We start from the raw sequence: 21,527 nt of genomic DNA, 5'->3' as shown, positions 1-21,527 counted from the left end.
TGGAGGTGAGAGTGATAGTTGAGCACAGTCTCCTGCAGGGAACACGTGAGTGGGGGAGGGAGGGCAATGAGAGTAAATTAAAACCCAGCGCAAAGGCCCATTAGAAACTCACTGTTACGCAGCACAAATCTACCAGTTCGCATAAAGCAGCTGCCACACTGGCGCATGCGCGCTAATCCACTATGGGTCCCCTGCGAAGCCGTGTGCGCATGCGCATGTAGGTCTGGCTCAGCTCCCATCAGCGCGCGTCCGCTTTGTGCCGGAGTTGAGTGAAACAGACCGAGTCCTGCTTGTGCGCACGCGCAGTGTAAGCGGCTGAGACACAAGAGCAATTGCAGCGACTGCAGAGAGGTCTGAGCGGTACCATGGGGGAGACCGGAGGGGACGTCAACTCCAACCTCATCCTCCCCAGCTCCACCGGCGACCCCGACCTCGACCTCGCTCTCTGCCAATGGCTGCGCTGGGATAAGGTCAGACTTACAACTGTCTTTTATATGTGTATTTTATATGTATGTCTTATATATATATATGTGTGTGTGTTACTTATTCCTGTAATAATAATCATAATCATAATAATAATAACAGTATCACTGGCTGCAACTGTGTCTGTGTCTTATATATATATATATATATATATATATGTGTGTGTGTATTTTATATGTGTCTCATATATATGTGTGTATCACTTATTCCTATAATAATAATAATAATAACAGCAGTGTGATTGGCTGCACTGGGATAAGGGGAGGAGGGTATATAGAGTCTCATGGATATAACTGTGTGTGTAGCAGCCCCATGGCACCTGTGTGTGTCTCTATCTCTATAAGACTAATAACAATAATAATAATAACAATAATAATAACAATAATAATAATAACAATAGCAGTAAGTGACTGTAGTGGGATAAGGTGTGTAACTTAATGTGTCTGTGTATCTCTCCAGCTAATGAGATCAGAATATGATCTGTATTATATAATGTTAATGTTTTTTACACCTGCCCCGCGTGTGTTTCTCTGAGCTGCTCTAATACTGAATAAATGGTCTGGTGTCTATAGTGTCCGTTCATTTTCTCTTTCCATACAAACAAGTATTTACTTTATATGTTGCGGCCAGAGTGAGCCATTGTCCCATTGCTGCATTTGCATCACATTTACCTGTACAGGTGCATGACTGTCACACGCGTGTAAATAGACCGTGACACTCCGTGTTCCCCCTGTACAGTGTGAGAATAGGAGAGGTCATTCTGCTGCTTCTTATAGTACCAAGTGATCAGTTGTGATGCTATTGGTGTTGTGTTGTGACCTCACAGACAGGTGAATTGCCCAATGCCCGGCAGCTTCTTGTTATACTTTGGGGTTAGTTAAGTTTAATGAATGATTTTGGTGCAATAACTAATTATCTGACGCAGAAGTCCTGACCGATTCCTTTACGTTGGCCGACACCTTGTGTAGCAGGTTACCTTTGTTGCCTGGCGCAGTACTGGAAGAGTAAAGGACAAGTAGGGTGAGATTTAGGGAATGTCTGTTTGGTCTCTACATACACCTGAAAGCCTGGCATGAAGCTTAAATTCGAATTAATTTTGGGGACACCAGGTATTTGCCGTCCTATATATTTTTCAAGTTAACTTTTAGTATGTTAAGTAGTGGCTAACTCTGAACAACTTTTCAATTAGTCTTGACTTTCAGATGGGACCCCATCTAAAAAAACAAATGTTCTGTAAGTCTACACGTGTATAGTAATTGCCTCTTTTTATTGCTCATCTTTCTATTCAGGCCTTTCCTATTCATATTCCCGTCTTTATTGAATCAGCGCATGGTTGCTAGGGGAATGTGGACCCTAGCAACCAGATGGCTGACATGACAAACTGGAGATCTGCTGAATAAAAAGCTAAATAACTCAAAAACCACAAATAATAAAAAATGAAAACTAATTGCAAACTGTCTCAGAATACCCCTCTCTACATCATACTCACAGTTCACTCAAAGGTGAACAACCCCTTTAAATTCTTCCCTTAGACAATTCCTGATACGCCTGGGCTTGAAGGAACAGTAACACCAAAAAATGAAAGTGTTTTAAAGTAATAAAAATATCATGTAGTGTTGCCCTGCACTGGTAAAACTGATCTGTTTGCTTCAGAAACACTACTATAGTTTATATAAACAAGCTGCTGTGTAGCCATGGGGGCAGCCATTCAAGCACAGGATACACAGTAGATAACAGATAAGTACTACTATAGTTTATATATACAAGCTGCTGTGTAGCCATGGGGGCAGCCATTCAAGCACAGGATACACAGTAGATAACAGATAAGTACTACTATAGTTTATATAAACAAGCTGCTGTGTAGCCATGGGGGCAGCCATTCAAGCACAGGATACACAGTAGATAACAGATAAGTACTACTATAGTTTATATATACAAGCTGCTGTGTAGCCATGGGGGCAGCCATTCAAGCACAGGATACACAGTAGATAACAGATAAGTACTACTATAGTTTATATAAACAAGCTGCTGTGTAGCCATGGGGGCAGCCATTCAAGCACAGGATACACAGTAGATAACAGATAAGTACTACTATAGTTTATATAAACAAGCTGCTGTGTAGCCATGGGGGCAGCCATTCAAGCACAGGATACACAGTAGATAACAGATAAGTACTACTATAGTTTATATAAACAAGCTGCTGTGGAGCAATGGCGGAAATTGAAAAAAGACTATATGGCACAGGATAAATAGTGGATAACAGATAACTTTATGTTCTACAGAGTTTATCTGCTATTTGCTGTGTAACCTGAGCCTTTTCTCCTATGAATAGATGCACCAATGGCTACACAGCAGATTATTTATATAAACAATAGTAGAGTTTCTGAAGCAAACACAGCAGTTTTACTAGTGCAGAGAAACACTGCATTATATTTGTATTACTTTAAAACAAGTTAATTTTTTGATGTTACTGGTCCTTTAAGCTGGCCATACATATAGATATCCGCTCATTTGGAGAGGTTGCCAAATGAACGGATCTGTCCCCCATATGTCCACGGGCTGATCCGATTGTGGGCCCTAGGGCTCAATGTTTGGATCACAACAAGCAGAATACAGTCAGTCAGATCCAGGACCGTATCAATTGACTGAATCTGTCATCGATCCAACAGGATTTTAAAACCTGCCCGACCGTCACCCGGCCTACTTATGGCTAGATATGGATTGGGGAAGCCCATCAGAGGGCCCATACACTGCCCAATAAGTTGCAGACTAAAGCTGGCCATTCACGGGGTGATAAAAGCTGCCGACAGACCGACTCAGCAGCTTATTGGCCCATGTATGGGGCCCTCCGACGGCTTTCCCGATCAATATGTGTCCGAAAGTCGAGCAGATATCGATCGGACAGGACTAAAAATCTTTTCGGATCGTGGCTGCATTTGTTCGTTGATGCAGTCCCGCGATCCGACGGCCCATTTACCCTTCGGTATGAGCTGATCGTTGGGCCCTAGGGCTTGGGTTGCCACCTGCCCGGTATTTTACTGGCCTGGCCAGTAAAAATTATGGTTGATCCCAATGTTATTAATAGGGAATAAAGATAAATATATAGGAAGGTCAGTGATCCCAATGTTATTAATAGGGAATAAAGATAAATATATAGGAAGGTCAGTGATCCCAATGTTATTAATAGGGAATAAAGATAAATATAAAGGAAGGTCAGTGATCTCAATGTTATTAATAGGGAATAAAGATAAATATATAGGAAGGTCAGTGATCCCAATGTTATTAATAGGGAATAAAGATAAATATATAGGAAGGTCAGTGATCCCAATGTTATTAATAGGGAATAAAGATAAATATATAGGAAGGCCGGTATTTTTTTCCAAAAAAGTTGACATCCCTACCTAGGGCCCACGATCGGATCACCCCTATATCACCCACCTGAAAGGTGAGCATATTGGGGAGAGATTGGCTTGTTTGCTGACATCACCAGTGTATGGCCACCTTAAAGCCAGCCAAACGAGTGGATCTCTCCCTGAAATGGGCAATATCGAGCTGATCTGATTGTGGGCCCCGACTTTCAGCCCCATACTCTGCCCAATAAGCTTCCGACTTAATCTGTGGGCAGTTTATATCTGCTCATGTTTGGATCATTTCAAGCAATGTTCTCTAGTTGAAGTCAGGAAAACTGAGGGTAGCTGTCTGCTTGGCCCTGCAAACAATTGGACAATAGATAGATCTCACTGGGGCTCATTTATAAACACTGGGCAAATTTGCACCTGGGCAGTAACCCATGGCAACCAATCAAATGTTTCCTTTCATTGTTCAACCTGTAGCTGGCTGGAAAAAGGCAGTCACTGATTGGTTGCTATGGGTTACTGCCCAGGTGCAAATTTGCCCAGTGTTTATAAATGAGCCCCACTGTGACCAATGAAAATTTTCTAACCTGGCCGATCAATTTTGCGATCGATGTCAGACGAAAAATCGTTAGATCCGCGATCGTTCGATCCCCACTAACCTCACAGTAATTTGACGATTTGTCAGATCCCACAAGATCTCCGACCTCCCAAAAATAATTTAAAATAAAGTGGGGCAACTTTGCCCTCATTCCAAGTCTTTCAGGCTGGCTAAGGTTTGCGGCCCCTCTGTGGGCTCCACTGGCACATTCCACACTATGAATTGTTTATGGGCCGAAGGGAATAAAGTTCTTTGTTCCTCCGGGAGGATCTTCAGTATCACGTAGCCTCTAGTGAGCCATTAAATATGCACGGGGTGTGGGAACAGTGGCTTGTGCTGCCCAAACATCTCCAGTGTGGGACTTGTTTCCTCCCTGCACTGTCAGTTCTGACCAAGGAAAGAACGTTAAATCCATTATCTCCATATGCCTCATTTATGTGCTGGCACCAACAGAGAACATTAAGTTCTCCCCCTCTCTCTTTCCAGCAGGTCCCTACTGCTCGTTAATAATAATTATGTATTTAATGAGTCAAGTCCTTCTGCTTCTTATCTCAATCTCCCTGTTCTGCTGCGTTCTGTTAAAGGTACAGCGACCTGATATGAGCACTAGAGCAGCGGACAAAGCTCTTTGCATGTGACTGCACCGTGTGTCTCCTGGATCTTTATTTCCATCCTCTGTAGGTTCAACTTTATAGACTTCTTCCTCTTTTCATCATCATTTCGATGTGACTCTATTTGAATGTATATTCATCCCCCCCTGCTATTAGGGACCCCCCACAGTGGTCATTTTACAGTTTCCTTGTAGGTGAAGAAAGATGTCCTCCCATTAATTAACTTTTATTATCTTGTTGATGGGGTTCATTTGCACAACTATGCAGTTGGTCTTCACTCTTTGTCACTTTTATTTTCAAACTCAGCCTTTTTTACTTCCTCTCTGGTAAATGACTCTGACAACCAGAAATAAGATCATCTGTTAATTTACTTTCTGTTCTTGTTATTAATGTGCTAATTTCATTTTCTTCTCTTCCATCCCATTATTATTCATCAACCGCATTTACTGCTGCCTGGAACTATAGCAGGGTCACCCCAATGTTTCTATATATCTGTAACCTTGTTATGAGCTAAGGAGGTCCAGTCTGAAGGTCAGTTAGGGGGAGATTTGGGGTGAGTGCTTATTTGTACCCTGGGTACCCCTGGAACTATAGCAGGGTGACACCCCAATGTTTCTATATATCTGTAACCTTGTTATGAGCTAAGGGGGCCCAGTCTGAAGGTCAGTTAGGGGGAGATTTGGGGTGAGTGCTTATTTGTACCCTGGGTACCCCTGGAACTATAGCAGGGTGACACCCCAATGTTTCTATATATCTGTAACCTTGTTATGAGCTAAGGGGGCCCAGTCTGAAGGTCAGTTAGGGGGAGATTTGGGGTGAGTGCTTATTTGTACCCTGGGTACCCCTGGAACTATAGCAGGGTGACACCCCAATGTTTCTATATATCTGTAACCTTGTTATGAGCTAAGGGGGCCCAGTCTGAAGGTCAGTTAGGGGGAGATTTGGGGTGAGTGCTTATTTGTACCCTGGGTACCCCTGGAACTATAGCAGGGTGACACCCCAATGTTTCTATATATCTGTAACCTTGTTATGAGCTAAGGGGGCCCAGTCTGAAGGTCAGTTAGGGGGAGATTTGGGGTGAGTGCTTATTTGTACCCTGGAACTATAGCAGGGTGATATTTTTAGATTATATTTAATGTGAAGGGGTTAAAAATCTCTATATTAATACTAAAAATAGATATTGAAAGAATAAGAAACATAGAGAGAGATTTTAGCAGTCACTGAATAGTAAAGCTCTTGCTACTGATTGGAAGTATTAGTAGTGCTGTTCCTATATGGCCAGTGATATACTTAGCATTGATTGGTTGTGCCTTTACCCAGAGGCCTTTGTAGTCTGTATTGATCAGTTCTGTACAACACACTGTTGTTATTAAGCTTTGATTGCTTGTGCCCATGACCTACTGAATGTTTAGCAAGTAGCCGTGCGGCTGTACTGAATGTATTTGGCTGAGCAGGGAGCACACTGGGAGCTGGCTGACCTCGAGTTTGGAAATATCACATGGATTTATGTTTCACATGCCAGATGCTCTATTTAACTTTCTGATCAAATAACTGTGACAGTTACCAGAGTGAATTTAGTCCAGGAGAGGGGAATGTGTGATTTAGGGATATTTGGCCTTTATTGTGTCTGCTCAGTATGTAGGGCAGTCGTACGGGAGCCAGTACTGATACTTGTGTTTCTGCTTTTGTTAAGGGCAACTGGCAGTTAGGCAGGTTATATATTGACTTAAAAGGTTGAACTTGATGGACGTAATTATGTTACTATGTTGTGGCTGTTCCACAGTAACTCCCAGCACCCTTCCACTCTCGGGGCTGCTGGAAGTTAAGCAACAGCTGAAGAGACCCATTTTGCATTTATATTATACAGAGACGCTATAATAACGATGCTTTGGTATCCGTTCACCCAAGAAATAAATTGATATTTGACAGCAATAAGAAGGATTTCCCTCTATATTGACAGAATCCAAAGACCAAAGCCCAGATAGAGACGTTGCTCCAGAATGGGAAGAACAAGGAGCTCCGTGAGCGTTTGTGCTGCCGCATGTCGTTTGGCACCGCGGGTCTGCGCTCTGCTATGGGCGCCGGCTTCAGCCGCATCAATGATCTGACCATTATACAGACCACCCAGGTAAGTGGCACACAAGAGCTAGCCCCTGGCTAGTGGTGCAGGTTGGGTGTTTGACGGCTCCTGCCCTTGTGTTTTATGTTGTGCAGTTAAGTGTTAATTGGGATCAGTCTTCCCCATGGGGCTGTAGATATGACAACAGGTGCCAGCCCTAAGCACAGAAAAATAATGCCCCGGGGTAATGGCAACTCCCATGGGCACAGACTGAGACTGATTAACCTTTGCCTTGCTGGGCAGTTCATGAGTAGCCAATAATGTGTGTCCAAACCCTGCTGGGCCTTTGATACGACCTGACTGTATGTTTTGACCTCTGTCCAAGGTGCTGATCTGCAGTATCAGTCTGTGCTGCCACTAACAACACCCGCACTCCTCTCTCTGCATTCGCTCCCCTAGCAATTTATTTACTGGCTTTGCTCTTCACATTCACCTTCCCGATCACCGATAGATTAAAAAGCACTTTGTTTACCCTTTAATTATCATGAGGGCGGAACGCTGAAGTGCAGGTGCCGTATCGGATGCTCGGAGCTCCTTTCCCATTAGTCTGAGCAAAGGTTACATTACAAAGTGCAAGTACAGTTGGGAAGTATGACAGGTTCCCACAGAGTAAGCGTCAGGACAGCAAAAGTCTCTTTAAAATATAAAAAATATATATAAAATATTCCAGCCGGCAGCAACGGGTACATAATAAAGGCAGTTTTCTTTCCAAAAATAAAAGAAATGGCTGACAGCAGCAGTATAAGTTCAATAATAACAAAAAGGCAGTGCAATTACAGAGCTTCCACGTGGTGACTGTGTGTGTACAGGCACATAGGATCCCTTGTGTCAAGATCCCAGACACTCAATGTGAATCTCTCCCAGTCAGAGATTTCCAGAGACTCACCTGCCTGGGGTTTAAAGGAACAGTTCAGTATAAAAATAAAAACTGGGTAAATAGACAGACTGTGCAAAATAAAAATGTATCTAATATAGTTAGTTAGACAAAAATATAATGTATAAAGGCTGGAGTGACTGGATGTGTAACATAATAGCCAGAACACTACTTCCTGCTTTTCAGCTCTCTTGCTTTCCACTGATTGGTTACCAGACACTAGACTTCAGGGAGGTCACATGGGACATAACTGTTGCTTTTAAATCTGAGCTGAATGCTGAGGATCAATTACAAACTCACTGAACAGTTATGTCCCATGTGGCCCCCCTTATAGTCACTGACTAACTCAGAGTTAGAGAGCTGAAAAGCAGGAAGTAGTGTTCTGGCTATTATGTTACACATCCACTCACTCCAGCCTTTAAACATTACATTTTTGACAAGTAACTATATTAGATACATTTTTTATTTTGTACAATCTATTTATTTACCCAGTTTTTATTTTCACACTGAACTGTTCCTTTAAGGAGTCACCCGAGGCTAATCAAACCCAGCTGGTCAGCTTGTAGCACCTCAGTCTGTTACAGTAAGGGAGTTAGCACACGGGCAGATTCGGGGAGATTTACTCGCCTGGCGACTAATCGCCTCTTCTGTGGGGCGACAATCTCCCTGAACTGCCTTCCGCCTGCTTAAATGAAAAATCGCCAGCGCAATGGCACTCACAGCGTTTCGATTTCCAAAGTCGCCCTAAGTTGCCTCACAAGGAAACATTGGGCTACTTCGGAAATCGAATGCTACAAATGTATTGTTATTGCTACTTTTTATTACTCATCTTTCTATTCAGGCCTCTCCTATTCATATTCCAGTCTCTTATTCACATAAATGTATGGTTGCTAGGGGAATTTGGACCCTAGCAACCAGATGGCTAAAATTGCAAACTGAAGAATAAAAAGCGAAATAAGTCAAAAACCACAAATAAAAAAAAATGAAAACCAATTGCAAAGTGTCTCAATATCCCTCTCTTCATCATACTGACAGTTAACTCAAAGGTGACCAACCCCCTTTAAGGGGGAATTTCACTGTAAAACATCTGTTCTGTTATGGCAGTTACCCGAGATTACAGAGGCATGCTGGGATATGGACGTATTTAAGCAGCCCTCTGCCAGGGCTTACCCCCCAGACTTTTGGCAGTTAATAAATATACCCTGTTGTAGGGTGGGCAGCGAGGGTCAATAGACAACACAGATTAAGCGCGCAGTAACTAGGTCACATTTTAACCACAGACTTGGTTGCCTGGGTCACTGTCCCTAGAAACCAGACTTTTTTTTGAATTGGCGTCTGGCAAAATAGAGCAAGAAAAAAGGACCAACTGCAGAATTATTTACAATACTTCAGCCATTTGTGACCCAGATAAAGGCTGCCTGGGAGTTGCAGGCCTAGTAGTTGACGTCTGTACATACGCAGGTTTCCTACCAGATCATTTAAAGTCATTATCTTATTTTTAATAAGAGAGAGAGAAGGGAGAGACGGACAGGCTGAGGCTCATCTGCTCCACTGCATGTTAATATCACATAAATCACTGCGCGTCTCTTTATTTTCCGTATATACACGGCACGCGTCTACAGGAATCACTGGGGCGTGTGCATATTTATCTCACTAAACTCACACTGGTTTAATCCAAACATACATTATCCTACTGACAATATAAACACCTTCAGGCAAGAGATGGAATTCTGCAGAGATGTATCAAACGCAATGTTCATAACACCTTGTTTATTCCACGAAGAAACTCACAGTGTGTCCTTATAGCAACGAGACTGCATTCTCCAAACACACGTCTAAGCCTGCAGCCTTGTGCCTTTATATGGTGACTTCTAATATCCTTATCATTTACAGTAGGGGGTACATTATACCTTATAATACATGAGTGATACTCAGAGTTCCCTGTATAACTCAGCCTGCAGCCTTGTGCCTTTATATGGTCACAGAACAACTCCTCAGTGACTTCTAATATCCTTATCATTTACAGTAGGGGGTACATTATCCCTTATAATACATGAGTGATACTCAGAGTTCCCTGTATAACTCGGCCTGCAGCCTTGTGCCTTTATATGGTCACAGAACAACCCCTCAGTGACTTCTAATATCCTTATCATTTACAGTAGGGGGTACATTATCCCTTATAATACATGAGTGATACTCAGAGTTCCCTGTATAACTCAGCCTGCAGCCTTGTGCCTTTATATGGTCACAGAACAACCCCTCAGTGACTTCTAATATCCTTATCATTTACAGTAGGGGGTACATTATCCCTTATAATACATGAGTGATACTCAGAGTTCCCTGTATAACTCGGCCTGCAGCCTTGTGCCTTTATATGGTCACAGAACAACCCCTCAGTGACTTCTAATATCCTTATCATTTACAGTAGGGGGTACATTATCCCTTATAATACATGAGTGATACTCAGAGTTCCCTGTATAACTCAGCCTGCAGCCTTGTGCCTTTATATGGTCACAGAACCCCTCAGTGACTTCTAATATCCTTATCATTTACAGTAGGGGGTACATTATCCCTTATAATACATGAGTGATGCTCAGAGTTCCCTGTATAACTCAGCCTGCAGCCTTGTGCCTTTATATGGTCACAGAACAACCCCTCAGTGACTTCTAATATCCTTATCATTTACAGTAGGGGGTACATTATCCCTTATAATACATGAGTGATACTCAGAGTTCCCTGTATAACTCAGCCTGCAGCCTTGTGCCTTTATATGGTCACAGAACAACCCCTCAGTGACTTCTAATATCCTTATCATTTACAGTAGGGGGTACATTATCCCTTATAATACATGAGTGATACTCAGAGTTCCCTGTATAACTCAGCCTGCAGCCTTGTGTCTTTATATGTTCACAGAACAACCCCTCAGTGACTTCTAATATCCTTATCATTTACAGTAGGGGGTGAATTTATAGTGGTTACACTTGCATACAAGGGTTTCTATGTATGTATATATATTGCTGTGTATATACACAGAGCCATAAGGGGAAGCAGTATATAGGGGCAGTGATTAAATGCGTTGGGATGAGGAATGCGTTGCTGGTGGATAGAATGAAACGTGAGTCAGAAGAGTCCCATGCAGGGAGAGACTGCTCAGCACGTGTTGCCTTTGTTTTGGACGTGTGGTAGGAGCATGGACCAATGACATTGCAGATTGTGTAAGAGGAGGGAGAAGTTAATGGAAATAATTTGGCAGAGCTGCTGGACAATGAGCAAAACACTGAGTCTGTTCCTCACAAATTCCTTCTTCTCTGAATAATGAGCCAATTCCTGGGAATTTAGTTATATTTAGCCTTTGACCAGTTCTATGTTTTGCTGCCTGAATACAAGTTTTCTTTTCAGTGTTATCATGTAGTCACTTGGGGTTTTTTTTAAATTCTTTTTATAAAGATGCAGCTTTTTCCCAGGATCCTTGTGAGTCAGGAGCACAATAAAGTGCATTTCCAATTCATGTGTTTAGGGCAGTTTACATATTTGCTGCATTATTTCCCATGGAGTTTGGGGCTGGCGTGGGGTAGGAGAGGTGTAGTTCTCTAACTAGTAGCTTGGAATCCTGCCAACTGCCACCTAATTAGTTCCCTTTCATTTCAAAAGGGGAATGAAAAATGAAAATGTAATATAAGCTTCACAATACTGAAAAAAGAAACTTTCTAAATACAACCAATTAAATATTCTGTACCGTTTCTGAAATAATCAAGTTTATATTCACTATTCCTCTCTCAGCATCTGTTTCTCTTCATTCTCTCTTCATGCAGCAGTTGGGTGTCAGATATTCACTGACAGTTAGATCCAATATATCTTTTAGGGGGGCTCCTTTCCTAGCAGATGTATTAGAGCTCACTCCAATAACCGATTCCAGTACAAACAAAATCTAACAAAATAACTGCCTTTTGCACAAATCCTGCATGTAGAGAGACATGATGTCTGGTGAGTTTAATAGAGTGAGCTCTAATACATCTTCTAGGCAAAAGGAGCCCCCCTATAAGATATATTGGATCTAACTGTCAGTGAATATCTGACACCCAACTGCTGCATGAAGAGAGAATGAAGAGAAACAGATGCTGAGAGAGGAATAGTGAAGATAAACTTGATTATTTCAGAAATAATGCAGAATTTTTAATTGATTGTATTTCTTATTTCAGTATGATGAAGTTTATATTAAATTATCATTTTCGCGATAGTTCCCCATTAAATGCCATTAGAGGTGTGCTTCTTCTTACGGCAGCTTCGCTTTGTACAACTCCCATCTTCCCCGGTCAGTCATTGCTGCCAGTTACAAGGTAGGGTAGGACAGAAATATTCAGCTGAAAATGAAGTGGCACCCAGAACAGACGCACATTTAGCCACTCAAGAGTTCTTATCTACTGAAACCGCTGAATCTGCCAGCTAATTGCTGCCCAAACTGCCAGTTTTTTCTTAACAGCATTTTTTGCATTATTATTTGTGACCCCTGTATTAAAGCTGTGTGTTTGTGCAGGGAATGTACCACTACTTGGAGAGGAGTTTCCCCGATCTGAAGAAGAAGGGCCTTGTGATTGGATATGACACACGAGGTCAGGTGACCAGCAACAGCAGCAGTGTCAGGTACAGGCACCTCTTTGTATACGGCACCATCACAATGAAGTAATTGCTCCTTATAAGCACTGCCTCTGGTTACATTGTCTGAGCCATATTAGGGCAGCCAAAGTCTGTGAAGATGATAAACCCATGGGGTTGGGGTACAGAGACAGCGTAGGGGTGTAACCTGATTGTAGGCACTGTGCATCATGGGTACTGTAGTCATTCTCAATGCAGTTGGTTTCAGATTGCTTGCAATAAACAAAGACTTTTTCCAATTACCTTCAATCTTTTATTTTTTACCATTTTCCCAAAATTTAACTTTAATGTTCGTATCTCTGATGTCTCAATCTGGCAGTTTAGTGATCCAGGAGCATCTGAACTGTTACAATTTGCTACATTTAGTTGATCCAATTAGTTGATCCAATTAATTGATACAATTAGTTGATACATTTAGTTGACCCAATTAATTGATACATTCAGTTGATACATTTGGTTGATACAATTACTAAGTACATTTAGGGGCAAATTTACTTAAGGTCAAAAATCGAGGGTTAATTAACCCTCGATATTCAACTGCCGAATTGAAGTCGAAGGATTTACCGCAATTCGTTAGATCGAATGATCGAACGAAAAATCGTTCGATCGAACGATTAAATCCTTCGAATCGTTCGATTCGAAGGATTTTAATCCATCATTCGAACGATTTTTCTTCGAGCTAAAAAAGACCGCAAAGCCTATGGGGACCTTCCCCGTAGACTTAACATTGACTTCGGTAGCTTTTAGGTGGCGAACTAGGGGGTCGAAGTTTTTTTTTTTAAAGAGACAGTACTTCGACTATCGAATGTTCGAATAGTCGAACGATTTTTAGTTTGAACCGTTCGATTCGAAGTCGTAGTCGAAGGTCGAAGTAGCCCATTTGATGGTCGAAGTAGCCAAAAAAACCATTCGAAATTCGACGTTTTTTTCCCTCTATTCCTTCACTCGAGTTAAGTAAATGGGCCCCTTGTTTGTTACATTTAGTTGATACAGTTAGTTGCTCCATTTCTCAGTAGGATCTATGGGGAATATAAGTGCAACTATTGTATCAATTCTAACAGTTGCCTTTAATGACACTCAGGGATTCTGCTCAGCAGGGACAAACACGTGGATCAACTCATGGATCAGTTACAGGGTCGGCGACCCCCCCTCCCAGAGCTGCTTTAGGTGAAAAATGAAACTTTACACTTCAGTAACATAAAAACTGTCACATATAGAAAACAGAAAGTAATTGTAAAAAGTCTTTATTTCTGGTGAATAATCTGAAACCAAATGAACAGAAAAAAGTGTTTGAAGATGAACAACCCCTTTAAGAAGGGCCCTGTTTGCAAGAGCTTGCAATCTAAAATGTTAGGCTAAATAAAATTCCCATTTATGAAAATGAGGGGTAAATTTGTATTATTCAGGGCTGAAGTTTAATGTTAAAAGCAGAAGTAATGGCCCAGAAGCAGAAATATGACAGGGCTCCTAGTTGTCACATGCACAGGTTTGGGTTGGGCGGGTTCCAGTAGGAACTGGATAAATCCCAGTCTGAGCTTGGGGCTCCGGCAGATAAAGCCTGACAGTGTTGTGCTTGGGCAGCGCTCGCTTATTCCAGTCTGTAACGTATTCTCTATTATTGTAGGTTTGCCAAACTCACAGCCGCTGTTCTCCTGAGCAAAGGGGTCCCGGTGCACCTTTTCTCCAGATATGTCCCCACTCCTTTCGTGGTACGTCTGCACTTTAATCCCTCTTGCACTGGGGGGGCATTCTATCCAATCACACATAGCAGTCCGCTCGCGTCTGGATTTGGTGTTTACATTTTATCTGCAACTTCATCGGCAGCAATGTTGTGCACTCTAGTGGATGGCTCCCATAAGTAATTGGTCTGATTGACTTGAGTGGATAGGGAACAGGCCAGAATTGCCTGGAAATGTGGGTTGATTAATCCGTTTTAGAATTCTTCAGCCCATTTTCACTAAAATGTGTAAGGGTGGCCATAGACGCAAAGATCCGCTTGTTTGGCAACATCGCCAAACGAGCGGATCTTTCCCCGATATGCCATTAACGAGCATGGCTATATCGGGGGTAATCTGATTGTTCGACCATATGGCTGAACGATCCGATTACGATGTGCCGTGGCCTCCGGCGGGATCAGTCGGGTCAAAATCAAACCTGACCGATCGACCAAACGACCGATCTCCGCCGGACGAAAGATGTCGGCACACGCCACACACGATCCGAAAATCGTACGAATCCTCGATTCGTACAATAGGATCTGTGTGTCTATGGCCACCTTAAGTGAATGTAGCCAAACCCAGTTTCCAATTCAGAACTTTCCTTTCCCCTGATCAGACAGAACATCTCCTGAGTAACTGAGTCTAATCTCCCCTAGTACTTACCGAAGTCCAACGCTCTGATTATCTGTACTTTTTCCCTTGGGCTGCTCTCTATCCCATGGTCAGGCAGGAACCACCCCCAGTACTCAATACTCGGTTCAGAGCTCAGATTATTTGCTTTCCTTCCCATGTTCAGGCAGTGTTGATTGAGCAGATGCATTAAATGTAAAGGTGGTCATAGACTCAAAGATCCGCTCGTTTGGCGACATCACCAAACGAGCGGATCTTTCCCCGATATGCCACTAACGGCAGGGCTATATCGGCGGTAATTCGAATGTTCTGCCGTATGGCCAAACGATCGAATTACGATACGCTAAGGGGCTCGATGGGTCAGTCGGTTAAAAATCAAACCTTCCCGACAGATATCGATCGGGAAGACCCGTCGGAAGCCCCCATACACGGGCAGATAAGCTGTAAAATTGGTCCAAACGACTGATATCGGCAGCTTTATCTGCCCGTGTATGGCCACCTTTAGTGTAAAGCATTGAAAACTCCTGTTCTGAGATAATTGAAGCCCCATCACCTATTTAATTGAGCCCCAGTCGTTATCATTGGGTAGAGAGCAGAAGTACTGGGTTGGATTCATTTTGCAGGGTTCCTTTGGGAAAGGACTGTTACCCCATTGGCTGAGCTAATCAGATGACTCTTGTTGCCCATTGTAGCCCTACGCTGTGCACAAACTGAGAGCAGTAGCCGGGGTCATGGTCACAGCGTCGCACAATCGTAAGGAGGACAATGGCTATAAGGTGAGTAGCCCAAGGCCGTCACTTACCTGTGTCTCTGCTGAATCAGGAACCAAATAGAAATGTGGCTTTTATCTGAACTCTCAGGTGTATTGGGCAAACGGGGCCCAGATCACATCACCCCATGACAAGGAAATCCTGAAGTCCATAGAGCAACATGCAGAGCCGTGGGACCAATCCTGGCAGGAGAATCTGCCCGACAGCAGCCCCCTGGCTAGAGACCCCCTGCAGGAGATAAGCAGGAGTTACATGGAGGATCTGGAGTCACTTTGTTTCCACAGGTGGGTGTCGCTCAGACGATCGAATGAACATCCTTAGTCATGGGAAAAGCCCGTCTTTCTTACTGTGCAACTTTTGTCGTCCTGTTGTCAGGCACCTCAATACAAAGACACCCCTAAAGTTTGTTCACACGTCCTTTCACGGCGTCGGCCACGATTACGTTCAGGCAGCATTCAAAGTCTTCGGATTCAGCCCTCCCTTTCCAGTCCCCGAGCAAAAAGATCCTGATCCCGACTTCTCCACGGTGAAATGCCCGAATCCAGAGGAAGGCGAATGCGTCCTGGTAATAACATCACTTCTTATACTTCTTGGGCTTACTCCCTATGGCTCCAGCTGGCACCTTGCGGCTCAGAAGTCAGGGCTAGGAGCCATTCAGGGGTTTGAGATTGGCAGCTGGGGCTTATGCTTTTTAGGAGATCAGCTATGGGGTCACGTGCAACGCAAGTAGTTCAGGGTTCAATGGACTTCGTCAGGGCTAGAGATGGTCATTAGGGCACTAGAATGTTCATGGTAAGTAGTAAGTAGCTTTATATAAGAGCCATTTATAGGAGAATTGCTGATGCTGTAGGAATGGTTAATCATTTCTGCTGCAGACTGCACCAGTTTCTATGCTGCTTTAGCCTGTGAATCCAGAGACTGATTCGATGTTTTTGTCGTGCGAGGTTGTCCCACCCTGTTGTACTCTCCGTATTGGCACAATGACGCTCACGTGAATGCTTCTGCCCCATCCAGGCGCTGTCTCTCAGGCTTGCAGAGAAGGAAGGTGCCCGGGTTGTGGTGGCAACTGATCCAGATGCCGACAGACTGGCAGTTGCTGAATTGCAGGACATGTACGGAGTTTATATTCGCCTTGGCCTTTATTCTACATATAGAATAGATACAGGTTATGTTTTATTACACACTGATTTCAGGGCATGTGGAACATCAAGTCATTTGGCAGCCTGGGGTCCTTCCTTTTGTTTTGTTTTTTATTTTGTGGCTAGAGAACCTCTGCCTGGTTGCTGTGGTCATTGACCCTAGCAACCAGACAAAGGTTTAAATGACAAACGGAAAGACAAGTGCCAGAGGGCCTGAGAACGGGAAGAGAAGCTTCAACCCATTGTGTTTTTTTAGTCGTTAGTTGATTTAAATAATTTAAAAATACATTAAAACATAAATTCCACCACTACCATTATACTTATTGGATACGAATAGGGTGGAGTTTGGTTAAAAGGGAAGGGACTAGTTACTGTGATTTCTCATTGTGCAGTGTCAGGTTTAGTTAGCTAGTTAGCTGCATGTTTAATGTCCAGTACTGGAGGCCACTGGTTAGTGACTCTGGGCTTGTGTCCTACAGGGGCCGCTGGAAGGTCTTCACTGGCAATGAGTTGGCTGCACTGCTGGGCTGGTGGATGTTCTACTGCTGGAATAAGTCCTGCTCTGATAGATCTGATGTGAGTGATGTTTATATGCTGGCGACTACTGTGTCCTCTAATATCCTGCACTCTATTGCCAGCAAAGAAGGCTTCAACTATGAGGTAAGTGTTGAGTTGTACAGGGAACACTGAGTATCACTCATGTATTATAAGGGATAATGTACCCCCTACTGTAAATGATAAGGATATTAGAAGTCACTGAGGGGTTGTTCTGTGACCATATAAAGGCACAAGGCTGCAGGCTGAGTTATACAGGGAACTCTGAGTATCACTCATGTATTATAAGGGATAATGTACCCCCTACTGTAAATGATAAGGATATTAGAAGTCACTGAGGGGTTGTTCTGTGACCATATAAAGGCACAAGGCTGCAGGCTGAGTTATACAGGGAACTCTGAGTATCACTCATGTATTATAAGGGATAATGTACCCCTACTGTAAATGATAAGGATATTAGAAGTCACTGAGGGGTTGTTCTGTGACCATATAAAGGCACAAGGCTGCAGGCTGAGTTATACAGGGAACTCTGCGTATCACTCATGTATTATAAGGGATAATGTACCCCCTACTGTAAATGATAAGGATATTAGAAGTCACTGAGGGGTTGTTCTGTGACCATATAAAGGCACAAGGCTGCAGGCTATACAGGTTATACTTAATTGACTGTTTTTGTTCCATTACAGGAAACCCTTCCTGGATTTAAATGGATAGGAAACAGGGTGAAAAGTCTCCTGGATGAGGGGAAAACCGTTGTATTCGCATTTGAAGAATCTATAGGTGAGCTGTTTATAGCTGGAGGGCTGGACATTAATGCAGGGTGGTTGGCTGTAGCATTTGCATTAGTCAAGTCTGACACTTCACTGTAACACTATCAGTTCACTTCCATGTTGTGTAAAAAAACAACTACACCAGATAACCAGGGCAATGTGATTCTGTGCCACGACAGACTGAGCCCAGTGGTAGCCATATGGAGCTGACTGCTGGCCAAGGGCTCAGTGTATCTTCAGCCATTAGTGGAGGGCAAGCAGTTTAAAGGCCAAGTTTTCATGCCATCGGCTGCCCAACAATGGATTTGTTTTGTATATATTTTATCAATGCCGAATGTGCTGCTTTGCCCCATGGGAGCTCATTGTTCCTTTTATTTGGGCTCAATTTCATTTACAATTGCCATTTGCTATTTCTCTAAGGCTTTATGTGTGGAACGTCCGTGCTGGACAAAGATGGAGTGAGCGCTGCTGTGGTTGTGGCAGAAATGGCCGCCTTTCTGGACAGTAACAGTGTGACCCTGGAGCAGCAGCTGGAGAAAATCTATGAAACGTAAGGAGAGTTACCGCTTCTTCTCTTTCATGCAATTAATCAGATGGTATGTAGAATAGTGATATACCCGCTGGTTGGTCAGGTTCGGGCTGACTTCGGACTCCCATTTGCGGGGGGGGCTTCCTTTTTTTATAGATGTGCGCCTGCTCGCCACGCCCCTTTTGTGACGTCATCAGTGGGGCTGGTCGGCGCAGGTGGAGGTCGGGTTTTACCTGACGCACATCACTAGTGTAGAAGACCTGTCTGATAATAAATGAGTCAATAGCAAGCGCCATATAATGACATTAACATTTCTTTATGCTTTTTGTTCTGATGGGAAGTGTATCTGATTTCATCTGCCGTAAAGCAAGTAAGCAACGCTGTAAATTGTTTCTTTTTCCAGATATGGTTATCACATTTCAAAGACCTCCTATTTCTTGTGCTACGACCCTGTGACCATCAGAAGGATATTTGAGCATCTGCGGAACTACAACGGGCCAAAGAGATACCCCGAGTTCTGCGGGCCATACGGCATCCTTCATGTTCGAGATGTGACCACGGGCTACGACAGCAGCCAGCTGAATAAGAAATCTGTACGTCTTATTCTAGACAGCCCCGCGCCTCATGCTGCTGATTATTGGCTAGATTTAGACAGTCAGGGCACATGATTCTGCTTCCGGTTCTTTGCAGAAAGTAGTAGTTCAGCTCACAAAGCAACACTCATGGAGCTTTTTATCCAGAAATGATACAAGAAATGCTGAAATCGTTCTTTCTACATAAAATCTCTTCACTCTTTCCTTAGGGCTGTTCAGACAAGGGATATATTGGGCTCATTGTCCCTGTTCCAGAAGGGTGTTAAGGGTCCTTCACAGCTAGTTATTTGTATTAGGGATGCGCCAAATCCTCTATTTCGGATTCAGCCGAATCCCAGAATCCTTCACTAAAGATTTGGACGAATCCTAATTTTCATATGCAAAGTAGAGATGGGAAAGGAAAATCTGGACAAACATTTTTTACTTCCCTGTTTTGTGATGACAAGTCATGGGATTTCCCTTCCTGACCCTAATTGGCACATACAAATTAGGTTTTGGATCAGTTTGGCCAGGCACAAGCATTCAGCCTAATCAGAATCCTGCTGAAAAAGGCAGAATCCGGAACCAAATCCTGGATTTGGTGCATCCCTATTTGATATTTGTTTAGTGCTTATGACTAGCAACGCCATCACTTACCCAAATGCCCCTTTTAATGCACAATGTGTAGATACTAACATTGTCTCACTGGGCTCTCCATATGTGCAGGTCCTGCCGGTGAGTAAGAGTAGCCAGATGGTCACCTTCACCTTTCAGAACGGATGTATTGCCACCCTGAGAACCAGCGGCACGGAGCCCAAGATAAAGTACTATGCTGAGATGTGCGGAACCCCAGGCCGAGGGTAAGTCACCAGTCCTTCACTCACTGCCCTTTCTGTTTTATTATTACTGCTTCCAGCCTTCCAAGTAGCCACTGAGAATATTGTATGGGTGCAAATTCTTGGCCGTTCTTCTCTTCCTTTAGAGAAAAGTCTTTCTTGGAAGAAGAGCTGAAGAAGGTCATTGATGCCCTGGTGGAGAACTTCCTGGAACCGAGCAGGAACGGCCTGATCTGCCGCTGTGTGTAAAGACTTCTTTATCTCAAATAATTCCCCAACCAAAGCACGCCATCCCTGTGTCGGTAATATTACGGCGTCCGCACCTTACAAAGACTAAAATGAAATGGCGATTACCATTAGTAATTGGTTCCTGTCTTGGCTAAGCCATAGGGTGTCCCAACTACTGACAGCAGTAATGTACCTGCTCCTAGCTGGGCGGCCCTTAATACCCCAAGAGAACTCTTTATAAGCTGAAGAGCGGACGGAGGGGAATTTCTACTCCCGCAATTGCCCTTGATATTACTCGGAGCTCGCTCTTTTTGTATTTGTCTTTGACCAAATCATCTACAACATCTTGTTCAAGAGCTTGATGTTCTGTATGTGTTGCACTAAGCCCTCAGCCTGGCAGGAGTCGCAGAGGGCCCCATTGCTCTCCCTGTCCTGTTAGGTGGCGCGGGGGACAGAGTAAACCAAACGGTTACAATCTTGATCATTGTCTTTCTGTTTTGCCTTTTTCATGTTAATTTATTATTATTTTTTTATATACATGTTATAAGATGTATAAATATTCTGTACAGGAGCCACGCCTCCTCTGTTCTGTTTTCTTCCTGTATTGCATGCGTTTATATAGTAAATAAAGTACCCCCTATTGTAAAGTATAAGGATATTAGAGGCACTGAGGAGTTCCATGACCATGAGTGCAAGGTGACTTCCAATATCCTCATATTTTCCAACAAGGGGTAGTTTTATTATAATACACGAGTTTTAGTGAGTCATGTGACAAAAATGACATCACTGTGCTCCGTTTATAACCGATGACATCACTAAGAGCCGTTTATAAGGCTTTTGTGTAATATATAGTGAATAAAGTACCCCTGTTGTAAAATATACCGTATATACTCGAGTATAAGCCGTCCTGAGTATAAGCCGAGGTACCTAATTTTACCTCCAAAAACTGGGAAAGTTTATTGACTCGAGTATAAGCCTAGGGTGAGAAATGCAGCAGCTTCTGGTAAGTTTCAGTCAAAAAATTGAGGGTTTCTGCTCCCATTGGAGGTGCCGGCGTCTCGTTTTTGGATGCCGACGACCATTCTT

General features: G+C 43.2%; 1 protein-coding gene across 1 annotated transcript; it reads left to right on the top strand.

Moving 5' to 3' along the window:
- The first annotated feature begins 336 nt into the window (after positions 1 to 336).
- On the top strand, positions 337 to 21,012 carry LOC108710067 (glucose 1,6-bisphosphate synthase). The gene is made up of 14 exons (XM_018250458.2): positions 337 to 470; positions 7,009 to 7,176; positions 12,576 to 12,682; positions 14,319 to 14,403; positions 15,735 to 15,818; positions 15,903 to 16,096; positions 16,188 to 16,377; positions 16,827 to 16,924; positions 17,431 to 17,611; positions 18,193 to 18,286; positions 18,697 to 18,826; positions 19,209 to 19,398; positions 20,104 to 20,237; positions 20,360 to 21,012. Exons 1-14 carry the CDS (start codon positions 366 to 368, stop codon positions 20,460 to 20,462), a joined length of 1,863 nt encoding a protein of 620 aa, XP_018105947.1. The 5' UTR covers positions 337 to 365; the 3' UTR covers positions 20,463 to 21,012.
- The last annotated feature ends 515 nt before the right edge of the window (positions 21,013 to 21,527 follow it).

This window comes from Xenopus laevis, chromosome 2S (genome assembly GCF_017654675.1).
Source record: "Xenopus laevis strain J_2021 chromosome 2S, Xenopus_laevis_v10.1, whole genome shotgun sequence".
In the NCBI taxonomy this organism is placed as follows: domain Eukaryota; kingdom Metazoa; phylum Chordata; class Amphibia; order Anura; family Pipidae; genus Xenopus; species Xenopus laevis.
This window is presented reverse-complemented; position numbering and strand designations above follow the sequence as displayed.